This window comes from Diabrotica virgifera, chromosome 6 (assembly GCF_917563875.1).
Source record: "Diabrotica virgifera virgifera chromosome 6, PGI_DIABVI_V3a".
Classification (NCBI taxonomy): Eukaryota; Metazoa; Arthropoda; class Insecta; order Coleoptera; family Chrysomelidae; genus Diabrotica; species Diabrotica virgifera.
The window spans coordinates 172,601,561-172,621,350 of NC_065448.1; the positions used below are offsets into that span (position 1 = coordinate 172,601,561).

General features: G+C 32.5%; 1 protein-coding gene across 2 annotated transcripts in view; it reads right to left on the bottom strand.

Annotated features, from left to right (window-relative positions):
- The window catches only part of LOC114335080 (tyrosine-protein phosphatase 69D-like), a 729,328-nt gene that overhangs the window by 551,607 nt on the left and 157,931 nt on the right, over positions 1 to 19,790 (bottom strand). For both annotated transcript variants that reach the window (XM_050654333.1, XM_050654334.1), the window contains one exon: positions 1,764 to 1,965. In XM_050654333.1, coding sequence (XP_050510290.1) covers positions 1,764 to 1,965 — 202 coding nt within the window. The remainder of the gene's footprint in view (positions 1 to 1,763; positions 1,966 to 19,790) is intronic.

The window sequence follows — 19,790 nt, forward strand, 5'->3', positions numbered from 1 at the left end:
AAAGTACAAAACGATTCTAATCTAATAAGATATTGGTAATTTTTATAAAATTTATTAAAAAAAATATATAAGTGAAAACGCGTTTCCTTCAATCGAATAAAAGTTGTTTATTTTTATACAAATAATCCAAATCTGCAATAAGAAACGGGGTCTACCATTTAAGATTTTAAAGTAACCCCCCACCTCACCTCCGTGTGGGGTCGTGTTTGGAACCATTCGATAGATTTTTCAAAAACACTGATAAAGTGTATTTTGCAGTTTTTCGATATGATGTTTATTTTGCGAAAGATCGCGGGATTTGTATTTAAAATTTTAAATTTACCCCCCACCCCTTTCCGTGGGGGGTCAAGTTTGGTAATTTTCGATAGATTTTTGAAAAATATTGAACACGTAGTTTTTAGTTTTTCAATCTGACGTTCATTTCGCGAAATATTCGCTTTTTTTTTTGTGAAACTTTTTGACTCACCCATTTCCGTACGCCCCGCTCAAATCGTCATATTTTTGAAATATAGACTCTTTTGCATGTACTTAACTTACTTTATCTTAATCTGACAATTTCGAATATTTTAAGGATAGATTTTTTTTCGGGCCCCCCTGAACGAACTCCCCTGTGTTAAGAGCCAATATATGGTGGAGGTACATCTGCAGGGTACCACGTTTCTCCCCATATGATAATCTGACGCGCTCGAGTAACTGCAAAAATCCCCGCTTGGGCTCCCCTACCATTATATTTTTGTTGTCAGGAAGCGAAAAAGTAGTTCCCGAAATGTTCCCAAACTGTGGCTTATTCCACATAAAATAGTAAATTGCATAAGATGACACAAGAAAATAGTTTCAGAATAATACCAAAATAAGATGTAGTAGAAGTACAGGACAGAGACATGATTATCTACAATTACTAAACGTTCGTAAGTTTCCTCTGGATCGTCAAAATGAAAAATTTTAACGAACAATAACCGCGCCACGAACGCGCGGCGCACACACGGCACGGAGTTTGCGGCGCGGATATCTGTCTCCGCCTTAACAACATCACGAGAAAAACCAAATGCAAAATATACAAAACCCTGATAAAACCGGTCCTTATAATATGGATCAGAGACATGGACACGGTCGAAAAGCGATGAGAACTTACGAGTATTAAGTACGTTTGGATGAAAAATCCTTAGACACATATATAAAGGGGTGAAAGAAAATGACGTATGGCACAGAAGATATAATTTTGAACTATACGCAGCATACAACTAACCCGACGTCATAACATCCATAAACATCGGAAGTCTGCGCTGGATGGGCCATGTTGAACGAATGTTGGAGACGAAACACCAGTAGGAAGAAGGTCAAAGGGAAGACCCAAACTTAGATACATGGAACAAGTAAAGCAAGATCTGAAAACACTTGAGATTACCCACTGGAAGAACAAAGCAAGGAACAGAACAGAATGGCGGAAAATCCTAGAATAAGCCAGGACCCAAAAAGGGTTGTCGAGCTACTGATGATGATGATGATGAATAGCTAACTTTCATTAATCGACACAGCACTAGAAAAAGAAGATATATTTTTACTTATACTTAAGAGAAAATTGCTTCTATCCTTTCAAAAAAAAACTTCAATAATCAAAGAAACAATAGAGCCTTTTTAATGTTGTTAAGATATATTTTGCAATTTGGTACAGCATACCCTAGAATGAATAAGTTTTAAATTTAAAATATTGTAAAGTTGTTGTCTGTAATGGAAAAAAGAGAAATGATGAGTAAATAACTTACACTTATGAAATTTCCAAAGGGCGTGACCAGTCTTAACTTTGTAATGGACAAATAATTTTTTTGGTATTATGTAATACTGATCATCTAGAAACAAGTAAGGAGTTAAGCCATCTTTTTTACCCCTGTATATAAGTAATCGTAATCGACTTCTAAATTTCTGGATAACAAAATGTTTCCAATTATTTTCGTCCAGAGGATTGTCCTAAAATAATTTTATATTATTAGTATACATATTCAAACTCCGCATTCGGACAATGTCCGAAATTTTTAGTCAATTCGCGATGTGGTCAACGTGAATTACCCACGTCGTGGAAGCATTTCATTCGGACATTGGCCGAAGCGAAATGTCCAGAAGGCGTTGTGTATACACAGAAGTACTCAATTGCCGAAATAAACACGTTCAACGGAGATTGAGCAAAAGCATATTACCCATAACCCTACTTGGGTAATCTATTTTACCCAAGTCGGGTTGTGGGTATTTCTAGTTTGCGCGAACGCCGAAATCCGTTTCTCACGGATCAAACGTGCATGTCGAAACACAGTGGGTACAATATCACTTTTTTGTTTGACAACCTAAGCGGTTTTTAAAATTTAAAGGTTTTGCAATATTTCACCGATAAAGAACATACTATTTATCCTTAGTCCCGACCAATTTATGTTCAGGGTTCTCCAGATATGATCGCTACTATTACCAGAGAACGGCAGTTCTCGCCAGTGGCGCATACCAAGACCCAATACACGCGACACTATATATACACGAAATTTTCGATTTTCTAAATCTGACTGAATTGAAAGATGGGCCAAGTCCCATTTTAAAGTTCAGGAAAACACTCAGCTATTCATATGTCAACCATCCATTTTAGTCCTAGGGTGTGGATTTTACGGCCCTTTTTATTTAGGGTCTGTTTTTCGTTCTCGTCCCCAAAACTTCCAAAAACTTAAAAAATTTAAGTCCGAAATTTGCGGCTTCTAATAGTACTGATCATTACCTTTCCAACGCATGTCTAATTTTGAAAATCGGTTATACCATTCAAAAGTTACCGACCTCAGAAATATGACTCAATTTTTATTTAAAAAAGGGAAAATGTTTGTGGATATGTATGTATGTATGTGTGTTTAAAAGTTAAATCGATTTGAATTTTTTTTCTGTGTTTGAAGAGGGGGTCAGGGCCGATTCAGAACCGGTGTAGTTTGTGACTTTTGACCACCCATAAGCTAGCTATAGGACTTGGTAGGTACAAAACGGCATATTTTTTGGGGGCACATATCTTCGGATCAAAAAGAGACAGGACAACCGCAAACACATCAGATCAATAGTGTTGAGTTAAGCTTTTAAATATTGTTTAAGCCGTCAGGATCAGACATACACACGGCTCAATAGCCGAAAAAATTGAAAAATTAAACTTTGAAAATTTTGGTTTTTCGACAATTACTCAAAATTTCAACCTACGAATTGCGTCAATAACTGAGCGTTTGTAGAACGACTCTAGAACGGTGTATACGTTATATCCCGGAAAATTCGAATTTTTAAGTTATAGGCTTCATAAGTATGATCAAATCTATTTCCTATGGGAAAAACGGTTTTTTAAGCTCAATAATTCCTGTAATAGCTTCAGTTATCGTACTTGACCTTAGACCCATCAGATACTACTGGTCAATACGTTTCAAACTCATGTTTACTGATCAAAATCGGTTAAGCCGTTTAGAAGTTATTAAGCTACAAAAGTATCATCCAATTAACGATTATTCCCGAAATGGCTTATGTAGTTGTAGTGGTTACGACGCTAAATTTGATCTGGCAACGGGCAATCCGACTTCATTTACCGGTTATCTCAATATTTTTTTTAATCTATTTGGAATAGAAAAAAATCTAGTATACATTCGATGGACACTAGATTATTTGGGAGATAATGCAACAAAGGTGACCATTTATAAAGCTTAACGAGTAATAGAGGAACATTGCATTCAACTTCATAAATTTAGTTTATAAATAACTTTGAAAAACCCCTGATACAAGAATAAAAACCGCTAAACGCCGTAAAAATGAGTGGCGCATACAATATTCCAGCTACAAAAGATCTGATATGAATATTACGTGGCACGAAAATGTATTTTCATTTTGATGCAAAACAAAATTCTAGTTTTATTTTAAAAGATTTTTCCATAATATTTGCTAAATTTGAAGTAAACGCGCCACAAAAGAGTTTCAAAATTCAAACTGTATCAAAGTTACACTTTTGTGTCGCGTTTACTTCAAATTTAGCAAATATTATGGAAAAGTATTTTAAAATAAAACTAGAATTTTGTTTTGCATCAAAATGACAGTACATTTTCGCGCCACATAATATTCATGTCAGATCTTTTGTAGCTGGAATATTGTATGCGCCACTCATTTTTACGGCGTTTAGTGGTTTTTTATTCTTGTAACTATTACTTGTTTATACTTGTTTATGTTGAATAATAAAAAAGTTAGGTACTTTAACAACTAGAAATGTTCTTCATGAATACACGGTGTTTCTAAATAAGTACGACAAACTTTAAGGGGTAATTCCGCATGAAAACATAATGAAAGTTGGCTTTATAAACGAATGTCCGCAAATGTTTCGTTTCCGAGATACGGGATGTTGAATTTTTCTTATAAACTGACGATTTATTTATTTCTTTAAAACCAGTTGAGATATGCGAATGAAATTTGGTGAGTTTTAAGAGATAGTTATTGCGGATTTTTTGACATAAAATTAAGAATTTTATATTCACCATTAGCGTGCATACGGGTAATATGATCGGTCATATTACACGTATGCGCGCTAATGGTGAATATTAAATTGTTAATTGTATGTCAAATAATGTGCAATCACTACGTCTTAAAACCCACCACATTTCATTTGCATACCTCAACTGGTATTAAAGCAATAAATAAATCGTCAGTTTGTAAGAAAAAATTCAACATCCCGTATCTCGTAAACGTAACATTTGCAGACATACGTTTATGATGCAAACGGTCATTATTTTTTCATGCAGAATTACCCCTTAAAGTTTGTCGCACTTATTTAGAAACACCGTTTATTGATGAAGAACATGTCTAGTTGTTAAGGTACCTAACTTTTTTATTATCCAACATAAACTAATGAATCAAAAAACAGAATGTTAAGAAAACCAGAGGCTGTAGTTTGGTTTTAATTTCAGTATTTTAGGAATGCTAGAATATTCCACAGGGTGATGCGAACTTTGAGAAAAAACACAGTTTGATTGGTACACCCGGTATACAATGAAAATTTAACTCTTTAGCAACATTGTTATTACAGTGGTATTGCTAAAAAATCAGGCTATAAGATGTTAAAAAAATCACTTAAATCGGCCAACAGGTTTAGGAAATATTAGACATCAAATGACCAAATTTTTAAGTGGGTCGATTTCTATGCACGTAAGTATAGTAATGCTTACTATCTTATATGCTCATATTATAACAAATACATAAATCTCTCAAAATCAAATGTACATACCTACCAAAGTTAAAAAAAGAATAACACAACACCTCACTCGCGAACTTCCATCTACCAACAAAGAAAATGACATTTTACATGACACAGATCACGAATCTTATTTTTTTTTATTTAGCTAATGCCTCGACAACTAATGGCTATTGGCATGGTAGGTACAATGAATTTTTACAGTTAGGTACCTGCTGTCATGTGTAGTGTGTGTGTTGAGTATATGTCTTGTTACTTTGCAAAGTCGACGTCATTGTCTTTGCAAAGAGACGCCTATTGTATCCGAACGTCTGCGGTCCCTCCGATGAGTACCGATCCCACAAGGACAGAAACTATTTTCATTTGTTAATTTATTATATAATAAACGAAAAATTTCTGACCCTGGTGAGATTAGAACTCACGACCATTCGGATCTTTCGATCCAAAGGTAGGCGCTCTTACCACTGAGCCACAGAGGGGGTACGAATACTAATTAAATTAAAACTATTTTACAAATAGAAATTAAAAATGGCGTCGTTTAAATCAATTATTCAATGGAATATAGACAGATACAATAATTAGGGCAGTCAATGAGAGGATCGTTAAAAGGTCGTTAAAGCGATTGAACGTATTTATATCGCTGTGTATAATTCTCGTAAAAAGAGTGTTTTTTTTTTCAATTAAAATTAATATTGGAGTAATCAAAAGTAATAAGTGATAAGAAACGCATATTACAGTAAAAGGGTGAGTTCATCCCAAGTATATTTATTGTGGTTTCTTCAATTATTTACGACTGTACATATAAGTATCAAGTGATATTATTATAAAAACAATAATTATCTGCTATAGTCGTACTTGTACCTGTACCTTATAGAACCGGAATTTTAGAAGTCATTACCAGTAATCACATATTAGGCCAGTCAAGTTTCAGAATCCCAATAAAGATGAACAAATGTCCAAATTGTAAGTTGTCGATTGTTGACAATAAGAATACGCTTAATTGTATGTCGTGCAATTTACCGATTCATATTCAATGTCTAGATATTGCACAGGAGGAGGTTATAAGAATAACTAGGGCAAAATCAAAGTCACTAAGAATCGTCTGTAACGGTTGCTGTACATTCGAAGATAAGTTCAATAAATTGACTGATCTAATTTCTAAGTTGTCAGATAGATTTGCATCGACTGAGGAGCGTCTTGAGGTTTTGGAACAGTCTTCGAGAACTAGCCCAATGGAGTTCGAGGACTGTGTTCAGGAATCAATTGCTCGTCATCAGAAATCGTTTAACCTAATTTTGTATAATCTACCAGAACCAGAAGGTGATGATAAGGAGGCGGAGGATGTATTCACAGTTTCCACGATTATAGATACAATAAAACCGCGAAATCCTTCATTTGCGTCCGTTTTTAGAATTGGAAAAGTTAGCAATAATAAGCCTAGGCCAGTAAAAGTTAAATTTTTAGATAATGATAGTCCTTTGTTTATGTTACGAAATAAGAAGAGGTTGCTAGGTACCCAATTTTCTAGAGTTGTTTTAAAGGATGATTTAACTAAATATCAGATTAACTATTTACATAAAGTGCGAGAGGAACTGTAAAAACGAAAAATACTAGATAAGGATCTAACGATAAGGTATATTAATAAGATTCCAACCATTGTTAGTACTAACCAACAACCCACCGCAAAAAACGAATAAAGTTGACAACAATAAATATTTTTTATACTAATATTGCTTCTTTACATGCTAAGTTCGCTGATGTTTTGTCATTTTCATCTTCTAATCCCGATATTCATATTTTTGCTGTAACAGAATCCTGGTTAAGTCCCAGAATACCTAATTCTTTTGTAAAACTTAATGGCTATTCAATTTATCGTAAAGATCGCATTGATCGTGTAGGTGGCGGAGTATGTGTCTACTTTCAGGAGACCTTCTTTAAAAAATCTAAGATAAGTACTGTAAGTCATAATCTGGAAGGTATAGAATCTCTTATGTTTAAAATTATCTTTCCTAATAAAGTTGTTTTGCACCTCCTTGTTATCTATAAACCAAACATTTCTTTTACTCTTACCAAATCAATGTGTGAATTTATTGAAAAATGTAGTAGAGAAAAAGAAAATTTAATCATTTGTGGAGATTTCAATTTTAAGGATTTAAAATGGCCAGTTCAAACTCCGCTTATTGGAGATAATCCGAGTGTTCCATTTTACAATTTATTTTTTCAAACCAATCTAAACCAATTGGTAAAAGAACCTACTAGATATCGTCAAGGTAATACACCTTCGATTTTAGATTTGATAATCACTAATGAGGAAGAACTTATCAGTGAAATTCATTATCTTTCACCAATAGGTATTTCGGACCATGTAGTTCTTCAGACACAAGCTCAATTGGACATTACTGGAGCAATTAATGAAAAAATTATTAAGGAGTTTAGTAAAATAGATTATGTTAAATTAAATCACTATTTTAGAGAAGTAATTTGGCCGGATTTAGATAATTGTTCATGTAATGATTCTTGGAATAACTATAAAGAAATTATATATAAAGGTATTGATAAATGTTCTTCAAAGTACACTATTAGGACTAATCCCAGAAGCCCTTGGATCGATAACCGACTGATCGCAATGACTAAAGAAAAAAACATTTTATGGAAAAGGGTAAGAAAAAATCCATCGGAAGAAAACATACTTACACATAGACAATTTTCCAATAGATTGACAAAGGAGTTGAGATTATCGAGAAGTAATTATGAAAACAGAGTTAGCTCCAGAGGTCCCAAATCTTTTTACAAATACGTTAGATCAAAATTCTGTACAAAAACTGGTATTCCTTTATTAGAAAAATCTAATGGCGAAATATGTTTAAAAGAAGAGGTTTGTGAGTTATTTTCTGAGACTTTTTCCACTGCTTTTACAGTTGACACGGATGCTGCGTTTTCAGGTTTGCCCACTACTGATAGAATAATGGAGAGTTTATCAACAATTGACATCTCTACTGAATTGGTTAGAGAGGTATTATGTTCTTTAAAGACTACTGCGTCTCCTGGATCGGAAAAGATTTCACCATTGTTATATCATAATTGTGCAGATAGTCTAGCGGCTCCAATGGCAGCTTTATTGGCCAAATCTTTGCAAACAAATTCAATACCAGCTTCATGGAAATCTGGTATAGTAACACAGATATATAAAAGTGGAAATAAACTCCTTTCGTCTAATTATCGCCCAGTAACAGTTCCACCAACATCAGTTAAAATAATGGAAAAATTAATAGCTAATAAATTAATATCCTTTTGGTTAGAGCATAATGTTATTCCAGTCTCTCAACACGGATTTCTGCCGAACCGTTCTGTAACTAGCAACCTTCTTCACTCTCTTAATGAATGGACTTTATCTTTGGACCGATATGAACCGATTGACATTATTTATATAGATTTTTCCCGTGCATTTGATAAGGTACCCATACAAAAATTAATGCTGAAGCTAGAACATTACGGCGTGCGTGGTGAGTTGCTATTGTGGTTAGAAAACTTCCTCTCTGAAAGAACTTTTTCGGTCAAAGTGGAAAATGACTGCAGTGTTCCACGTGCGGTAGCCAGTGGTGTCCCTCAGGGATCTATATTAGGGCCTATTCTGTTTTTGTTGTACGTATCTGATTTAACGTGCGGATGGCAGTCAAAATCAGTTTCATATGCCGACGATTTAAAGTTATATTACTGTCCCGATATTGTTAATACTCTTCAGAGTGACCTTAATCAGCTATCAGAATGGAGCATGAAATGGGCTATTCCATTAAATTCGCGTAAGTGTTGTGTTGTTCAATGTGGATATAACAATCCACATATAACATATTTTTTGGATGTAGTTCCTCTGAAATCGGTACAGGAAGTTAATGATTTGGGCGTTACGGTCAACCAAACGTTAAGTTGGTCTACTCAAACAGCAAAAGTAGTCGGTAAAGCTAACTCTGCTTTATACCTCATATCAAAAGCTTTTCCTAGAATGTCTCCAGACTTGTTTTTGAAACTCTATAAAAGTTATGTCAGACCTCACCTGGAATTTGCGGTATCTGTTTGGTCACCTAATTTACAAAGAGATATTAATTTATTAGAAGGAGTACAACGAAGAGCTACTAAGCTACCTTTTAATTATGCAAAATTAAGCTATGAAACTCGATTAAGAAAGCTTAAGTTGTCTCCATTGACTCATAGAAGAGAGAGAGGTGATTTAATATGTACTTACAGAATTCTTAGGGGAGAATTTTGGGGAACATCGAATTTTTTTAATATCAGCGAAGATGCTAAACTACGAGGTCATCACTATAAATTGAAAAAGGAACCTTTTAAAACTACTGTAAGGCAAAACTTTTTGGTAAATCGAGTTTTTGATAAATGGAACAGTTTAAGTGATGACATCGTAGGGGCTATTAGCTTAAATAGTTTCAGAAACAGGTTTGATAAGAACTAACTGGACATTGTATGTGTAATGTTACCAATTTTTGTTAAAATAGTTGTTGTAAAATATAAGGATATATTTTATGTTTTTTTATGAGAAAAAAAATTGTAATTTTTAGGTATACTTACTTTCTAGTTTTTGTATCTTTTTTAATTTGCTATTGTTGTAACAACTTTTATGAAAACCAGTTCTTTTGAATATTTACTTTAATTTAATTTTTATTTTGTAAGAATTTGTTTTATGTTATATTATTTAGTTTAAGACCTACAATTATTTTTGTACTTTGAGCCATATAAGCTCTGCTTTGGCTCGATATTATTGTATAATAATAATAATAATAATAATTGGGTTCCGAATTCCATCCTATTACATCGATTTACTTGATATTTTCACAGCAAGTAGGGAATAGCTCATGAAACAAAGTCTACCCTATGCCAATGTGCGCTTTTATCTTGGGAGTGGTTCCCACCCCTTCTCGGGAGTGAAAAATGTTTTGGTTAAAATAGCCACGTAAGAGGCTAGAGAACCTAATTTCAAGCAAAAACTGTTCTATAATAATAATTATGTATTGACAACTCAATACTTTTTGAGTTATTCATGGTTGAAAATTGGCAATTTTAGTTGAAAAATGACACCTTTTCGGACGGATTTTTGTGAATACCTTAAAAACCATACATCTAACAAAAAACTATATAAAATATTTCTGTAGGTTATAAAAAAACAAAGAGATTAGTTCCTTCATAAATCTTCTAGTTTAAATATAAAGAGGGATATGGTAGGTAAAATAGTTTGTTTTTTTTTGCATGCTCAAATCGGTGTATTTAACTTGAAATAACAGAGAAACAGTTAATTTTAGATGTATAATGGTACTTACAAGTTTTGTAGTGCTTGAAAAGGTCTTTAAAATGAGCTATACTAAATGTAGATTACATACAAACTAAGCGAGATATTCTGCAAAAAAGTTGATGATTCATGTATTTTAAGAAGAAATGAGAAGTATATTTAACCCCTTATCCATCAGAATTTAAATACATCGGTTTCCTTCTACAATACTTTTTATTATATTGTTATTTATATGTTTAAAAAGTTGGACTGGTTTAAAATGAATGTTTAAAAAAAATAAGATCAAATTATAGGGCGCATTTTTAAATTTTCTTAAAAATCTTCTTTTTTTTCCATATAACTCGAAAATGATAAGAGATAAGAAAAAAGTTACCATACAAAAATGTAGGGTTTTTCAGATAAAAATTTCATTTTTATTTTTCATTACTGTATCTCTTATCATTTTCAAGTTACATGGAGAAAAAGGAAGATTTTTAAGAAAATTTAAAAATACTCTCCATAGTTTGATCTTTTTTTCAACAACATAGAAATAACACTACAGTAAAAGGTACTGTAGAAGGAAAACGATGCATTTACATTTTTGTGGATCGGGGTTAAAATTACTTGTCATTTTTTCTTAAAACACATTAGTTATCAATATTGTTTGCAGCATTATCTCGTTTAATCAAGTATATTCAAATGGGAAATAAGCCACAATTTTACCTAAAAATGATTTTATTAACGTTTCGACGCCCAAGTGGGGTGTCGTTGTCAAAATACAAAATAATACTAAATAAATAAAAATGTTGTTGCTTAGTAAAAAATTCTTCTAATAATTTATTTAATCTGACTCATTTATATCGAAATTCCTCGGTAGAATGCAGTAGGATGTGGTTACCCATATTAAAGGAGGAAGTCAATAGAAAGAAAATACCACAATTAGTAAATCAGTAACATATCGAGTTAGTACATATTTAAAATTTAAAATATCAAGTCAGAATTTGGTATTAGTTTTGAGAGTAAACTAAATGTAAACCCAAATACTTACGATGTCGGGATAGTATCACGAGGTTTTTCCTGGTTTTCCCTCGTGATTTACTATGGAATCTCAAACGCGAGAATTTCAGTGCCACCGTTGCATTTGGTTGTCTTTTTAAAGACAGATCACATGCTATGATTTTTTGTGGCGGATATTCTTGAGTTGGGATTGATTTCATGTAATCGAATGAACTATCTTTTAGTAAAGTCGTCCCAGGAACGCAACTCGTCAATATTGGCAATATCATTTTAAAGTGGTCTACTTTAAAATGTATAATACGTGTCTGAATTGCCGATATAAATGAGTCAGATTAAATAAATTATTAGAAGAATTTTTTACTTAGCAACAACATTTTTATTTATTTAGTATTATTTTGTATTTTGACAACGACACCCGACTTGGGCGTCGAAACGTTAATAAAATCATTTTTAGGTAAAATTGTGGCTTATTTCCCATTTGAATATACTTGATTATAAAAATGCCACAAGAAAATAGCTTCAGAACAACATTAAGAAACCGGTATGGGCCTAGCGTTTGTCAAAATTTTAGGAGATTGGAAACTTTGTACGAGAAATTGGCACACTGTCAAAATTCAATTAAATTTTTAAGACGATGTAGAGACAACAATTTAATACCAAAAGGCTTGAGGTTACGACCAGCATACTCAAGCAGAAGACTCCAAAATATTTTACATAGAGCCAGTGTGTCAATGATCCGGGAAAGGTTACAATTTCATAGATCAAATTTATTTTTTATTGAACAAGACATCGTAAGTATTGAAGATTTGCTTTACGGAATGATATCAAATTCTGATTTTGATCGAATTATTTTTAGTTTACACATAATTTATCAAAATTCATATCAGAAACAAAGAAATATACATTTAAATAAATTTAATATTCTTTTAGAACAAAATAGTATACATACTTTTGATAAGCTAAATAGAAATAATGACATATTAGCGACAGTTGTCAATCTATCAAATAGACATTTAAATGCAACGGAAAATTTGGTATTGTCAAAAGGTTTAAACTATGCTGTCACTCATCCATTTATTCCAAAATTAGACATAATTAGCGCAGTGGAAAAAATATCCCAGTGTTTACCAACTCATGAAAAAGAACAATATAGGGTACTATGCAAACTTGAATTGGAAAAATCTAATAAAATTAACAGAACATCAGCAAAGAGGAAATGAAAGCTTTAAAAACTTTAAAAAATGATGACTCCATAACAATCCTACCAGCGGATAAAGGAAATGCAACTGTAATAATGGATAAAGTACAATATGAGGACAAAATTACAGATCTAATTACAAATGGACCTTATACCAAATTAACGAAGGATCCAACGAAGACACTAGAAAACAAAATCTATAGAACTTTATTCAAATTTAAAAATGACCTAACGTACTATCAAAGAAAATTAATGACACCTCATTACAGTAAGACACCACATTTTTATGGAGTACCGAAAATTCACAAAGTAAATATTCCACTTAGACCTATTTGTAGTACCATCAATTCTCCTTGCAGTGAACTATCAAAATTTTTATTAAATATTATAAAACCATTTGCAAATAATAATGACACATTTATAAAAAATACACAACATTTTTTAAACAAATTATCAAATATTGAATTTAATCCAAATAATATTTTAGTAAGTTTTGACATAAACAGTTTATTTACAAATGTGCCATTAGATAAAACTTTAAACATAATCAAAACGAAATTAGAAAATGATAATACATTAGCAACTAGGACAAGACTAAATGTATCAGCTATAATGGAGTTATTGACATTATGTACTAATAATACCTATTTTCAACTAAATAATGAATTCTATAAACAAAATTTTGGTCTCGCAATGGGCTCTTCTTTATCTCCATTATTGGCTAATATATTTATGGAGGATTTCGAAACTAATATCATTTCTAAACAAAATTTAAAACCCACAGTATGGTGGAGATATGTAGATGATGTGTTTTCCATATGGCCTCATAGATCGGAATTGTTGGATACGTTCCTGAATATTATAAACGATCAAGAAGAGACAATAAAGTTTACAATGGAAAAGGAATACAATAACACCCTACCTTTCCTCGATGTTTTGGTCTCAAAGAAGGATACTGGATATGAGACTCAAGTGTATAGAAAACCAACACACACCAACAGATATCTCAATTACAAATCAAATCATAACATCAACGTTAAAAAGGGAATCATTAAATTCTTATATGATAGAGCCAAAATTACTTGTTCTAACGAAAATTCATTTTTAGAAGAAAAACAATTGTTAACATCTGTTTTATTAAAAAATGATTATCCCATATCGTTTATAAATAAGGAATTGTCAAGATTGGATCGAATGGAACAGAACAACTTAGAACGGGATCCTACAACATTCACAAGAAATAATACGAGGAAAATATCAATACCATATGTAAAAGGACTATCCGAGAAACTTAAAACAATAGGAAATAAATTCAACATATCAACATCATTCAAAACAACAAACACATTGAGATCTATTCTATCTAAAACTAAACCTAACAGTGAACAAGAAAGAACAAAGAATTGTATTTATAAAATACCTTGTGAATGCGAACAATTTTATATAGGTGAAACGTCAAGACCATTAGACGTTAGAGTAAATAAACATCAGTCTTATACAAAAAATAGAGAATTTGATAGATCGCAAATATGTCAACACGCATGGGATAATGAACATAAAGTTCAGTGGAGAGATTCAAGTATAGTCCTAAGCAGATAGTAACAAGAGAAAAATCAAAGAGGCGGCTCTAATTATGCTAAATGAAACCAATTGTGTCGCAAATTCCTCGGTAGAATGCAGTAGGATGTGGTTACCCATATTAAAGGAGGAAGTCAATAGAAAGAAAATACCACATTTAGTAAATCAGTAACATATCGAGTTAGTACATATTTAAAATTTAAAATATCAAGTCAGAATTTGGTATTAGTTTTGAGAGTAAACTAAATGTAAACCCAAATACTTACGATGTCGGGATAGTATCACGAGGTTTTTCCTGGTTTTCCCTCGTGATTTACTATGGAATCTCTAACGCGAGAATTTCAGTGCCACCGTTGCATTTGGTTGTCTTTTTAAAGACAGATCACATGCTATGATTTTTTGTGGCGGATATTCTTGAGTTGGGATTGATTTCATGTAATCGAATGAACTATCTTTTAGTAAAGTCGTCCCAGGAACGCAACTCGTCAATATTGGCAATATCATTTTAAAGTGGTCTACTTTAAAATGTATAATACGTGTCTGAATTGCCGATATAAATGAGTCAGATTAAATAAATTATTAGAAGAATTTTTTACTTAGCAACAACATTTTTATTTATTTAGTATTATTTTGTATTTTGACAACGACACCCGACTTGGGCGTCGAAACGTTAATAAAATCATTTTTAGGTAAAATTGTGGCTTATTTCCAATTTGAATATACTTTATTATAAAAATGCCACAAGAAAATAGCTTCAGAACAACATTATCTCGTTTAGTTTTATTGTAATGGACCTTTAATATAGCTTAGTTTAAAGATCTTTTCAAGCACTACATTAGGTATTGGTAGCATTATACATTTAAAATTGACCGTTTCTCTGTTATTTCAAGTTAAATACACCAATTTGAGAATGTACCAAAAAACAAATTATTTTCACCTACCATATCTCCTTTTGTATTATAACTAGAAGAGTTATGGAGGCAAGTGTCTGTTTTTTTATAACTTACAAAGATGTTGAATATAGTTTTTTTAGTTAGATGCATAGTTTTTAAAGTATTCGCAAAAACCCTTTCGAAAAGGTATGTTTCAATGAAAATGGTCAATTTTCAAACACGAATAACTCAGAAAGTATTGAGTTTTCAAAAAAAAATTATGGAACAGTTTTTGCTTAGAATTCCGTGCTCTAGCGAATTCCGTGATAATTTTAACCAAAAAATTTTCCACCCCTCAGAAGGGTGGGAACCACCCTTAAGATAAAAGCACACATCGGCATAGGGTAGACTTTGAATTAGGTGATAAGTAGGGGCTAGGCCCAAAATTTCATTAAAATCCATGCAGTAGGATAGAATTAGGAGGTAATATCCTATTCTTGCTCCCCTTAACTGGCGTAAATAACTTACCTATGTTAAAAATTCTACACATTCAGAATATTCACCAGATATCCTTTGTCTCACTGTTTGTCCCTTAACATAATGTTAATTTAAAAAAAAAGTAAACCAAAGAATAGGTGGTGAAGTGACAATCCTTGTAAATGACAATTTAACCGCAAGTAGGTTTCCCCCACAAACGCATTTAGAAGCTGTAGCCTTTCTCTAGAAGGGACCACCAAAAAAAATAATATTTGCACGATTTAATACATCCAGGTCAACAAATTGATAAACAGGATCTACTTAACCAAGTGAGGCAAATATCATCTCCACGTGTTTTAATAGGTGATTTTAATGCTTACAAGAGTACTTGGGGTTCATTTTAATGCTTACAAGAGTACAAGTCCAAGATTCGAATTCATCTGAGATAAAATTGGGATTAGAAAGGCTCTCTAAACATAAGTGAAATATCTAATCAAATGAGTAATCTTTCAAACAAACTACCTGCTATACTAACGAAGAAAGATGTATCGAAGAGAAACATAGTGTATGCCACTTCAAGTACCCAAACTGAAGACACTCAACATTTCGAAGCTAGTCCAGTCAAAAAATCAAAAGGTGCAGAAGATAAATGTCACCTTGTCGTTATTAGCAACTTAAGCCCAATTTACACTCATATTCAAGTAGTCCACTACATTAACGAGAAGCTAGGTATCAAGGAATTTATAAGATGTTATGCCCTTCTTGAAGATGCCAACAACGCAACTGGGTCCTCATTCAAAATAGGTATTAAGTCTAAAACATCTATTGACTTATTATTTAATAAGGAAATTTGGCCACCTGGTGTAAACATTAAATGGTCTACAGAATCCTCATGCTCCGAGCCATCAACTTCATCTGAGGCAAATATGAAACCGAAGAACATCAGAAGCCCAGTTAGTTGGAAAATCCAATTACCATTCCAAGTAAAAACAAAAATGAAGTTGAAAACATACTTACTGACAAGCAGGCCATCGAAATTTGCAAATTTAAGATCCGTTCCGTTCCCAGATTAATTCCATTAAGATAGATACTTTGGAACCATCCATAAATTTTAATCCTTTAACACCACCAAGAGTTAGATTAACTAATAACTCGAACAGTGGATATCTTCTAGCAAGATTAAGGGAACCGAATATCTTAAAAGCAATTAAGCTACATCTTGCTTTTCTACACGACCAGCCTGCCTCAGTATTTTATGATGGATATACCAACACCAGTGTAAAACTATTGTTGGCTTCCGAAGGACTACCTACCAAGACTGAGAAACTAAGAAAAATTCTTCTAGAATTTAATGACGACTATGGAATTGGTCCAGCTGAAGTGGAAGCTGATCTTGCTGATTTTAGGTCTTTTCTTAGTTCAGAAAGAATCATACATCAAAAAAAGTCAAGGGAATGTCACCTAAATTATTATTCCACTAGCTCTAAAAGACGAAATTTTTAAATAATACGACGTGTTCTGAGGAACTAGAAACCTCGAATAATTTTAGTGATGACAACTTTAGTATGGTTCTGATTAATATTCGTTCTATAAGAAATAAAACTGACGAATTATTTTTGTTTCTGGAGGAACTAGGATTTCCCCCGATAGTTGCGGTTACTGGCTTGAAGTCAACGAGCCTTTTTTTGTAGAGAAATACAGGGTGTAACGAAAATACAATTCATAAATTTGATCACAAATTTTGGGACCAAAAATAGTTCGAATGAACCTAACTTACCTTAGTACAAATATGCACATAAAAAAGTTATAGCCCTTTGAAGTTACAAAATGAAAATCGATTTTTTCCAATATATCGAAAACTATTAAAGATTTTTTATTGAAAATGGACATATGGCATTCTTGTAACAGTAGAATCTTAAGAAAAAATTATAGTGAAATTTGGACACCCTATAAAAATTTTATGGGGGTTTAGTTCCTTTAAACCCCCCAAACTTTTGTGTACGTTCCAATTAAATTATTATTGTAGTACCATTAATTAAACACAATATTTTTAAAACTTTTTTGGCTCTTAGTACTTTTTCGAAAAGTCAGTTTTTATCGAGATATTTTGAATATTTGTCAAATCCACCACATATTTGTATATGGTTAAGTACGTTTATGGAGACCTGGTAATAATATGAAAATTTATGTATGATTTACATTTTTAGGTATATTTTGAACCGTATTAAAAAAGAAGCCATATCTCGATAAAAGTTGCCTTCTCGAAAAAATACAAAGAGGCAAAAAAGTTTTAAAAACATTTTGTTTAACTAATGGTGTCGCAGTAATAGTTTAATTCGAGCGTACACAAACATTTGGGGGGTTTAAAGGAACAAAACCCCCATAAAATGTTTATGTAAACATATTAAAAAAGAAGCCGCAACTCGATAAAAACTGCCTTATCGAAAAAATACTAAGAGCCAAAAAAGTTTTAAAAATATTTTATTTAACTAATGGTACCACAATAATAATTTAGTTGGACCGTACAGAAAAGTTTGGGGGGGTTTAAGGGAACAAAACCCCCATAAAATTTTTATGGGGAGCACAAATTTCACTATAATTTTTCTTTAAGATACTCCTGCCATAAGAATGCCACATATCCATTTTCAATAAAAAATCTCTAATATTTTTCGATATATCCGAAAAAATCGATTTTCATTTTGTAACTTCAAAGGGCTATAACTTTTTTTATGTGCATATTTGTACTAAGGTAAGTTAGGTTCATTCGAACTATTTTTGGTCCAAGAATATGTGATTTAATTTATGACCTGTATTTTTGTTACACCCTGTATATTACAATTGCTAAGGTATGATCGTCCAAGTTCAGCTCATGGAGGCACCCTAATTCTTTCTAGAAATAATGATTTTTCTCTGATAACAAAATATGATTTTCTGTTGAATGAAGCCCTCTTTGAGTTTTCCTTAGTTTATAATAAAAATCTTAATCTTTACATTATTTGCATCTATAGATCACCTGACTCTCCTGTGGAACTATTTTTTCAGAACCTGCGAAATTTGTTAGATGACTTGCCTCATAGAAGCAAAAAAATTCTATGCGGGGACTTCAACATTAATTTATGATGCTGCTTGTGCTACCCAAAAGTCCTTGGTCAACATATTTGAATCGTATGGTCTCTCAATGCACGTTAATTCTCCTACAAGGATTACAAAAATTTTATCTACCATAATTGACTATACTGTCTCAGATTTGTCACCTCTTGATGTCTGCTCTACAAATTAATGCGGGATTGTCAGATCATGAAGCAGTATTTACGAAGTTTAACATCTTCAGCAAACACTCCTCGAAAACCCGACGTTTAGTAGGATTTTTTCCGCTCAGAATTTTCATAAATTTCAAAATTTATGCTTTACTTCTGAGTGGCATTTTCCTTCCGCGGATGTGGACTATAATTTCAACGATTTTTTAGAAAAGCTTGTCTCTATCTTCAATAAGGTATTTCTTTTAATTTCAATTAAGCCAAAACATCACAAACCCTGGGCTAGCAGAGGTATCCGCATATCAGCCAAAAATATGCGCTCACTATTGTATATCAAGAAATTTGCTACCAACGTCTCTGTCACTTAATATATTACCAACTACAGGGTAATCTATCTAAAACCCATCAAATCAGCTAAAAACGCCTACTATGTATCAAAATCGTCTGGGAAGCTCTAAAAGTGTTACAAAAGAAACTTGGTCCATAATAAACGATCTTCGAAATAGAACTCACACAGTTCAAACATTTGCCCTTCCAGACCCTGAAAATCTAAACAAATACTTCATTAAGGTGAGTACAAATATAACATCAACTATTCTGCCGCAAAAAGATCCCATTTCCTATCTCCCTAATTCAAGAAAGGTCTCAAATTCATTCTTTTTAAGACTAGTCGATAACTCTGAACTGATCCAAACAATCAATAGTATCAAAAGCAAATCATCCTGTAGTACTGATGGACTATCTATAAAAATTTTCTCTAATCTTACAGAAAATGTGTTGGAAATCCTCGTCTCACTAATGAATGATTCGTTCGAAAAAGGTAAATTTCCAGAGTGCCTAAAGACAGCCATTATTATTCCTCTTTATAAGGGTGGTGAAAAAT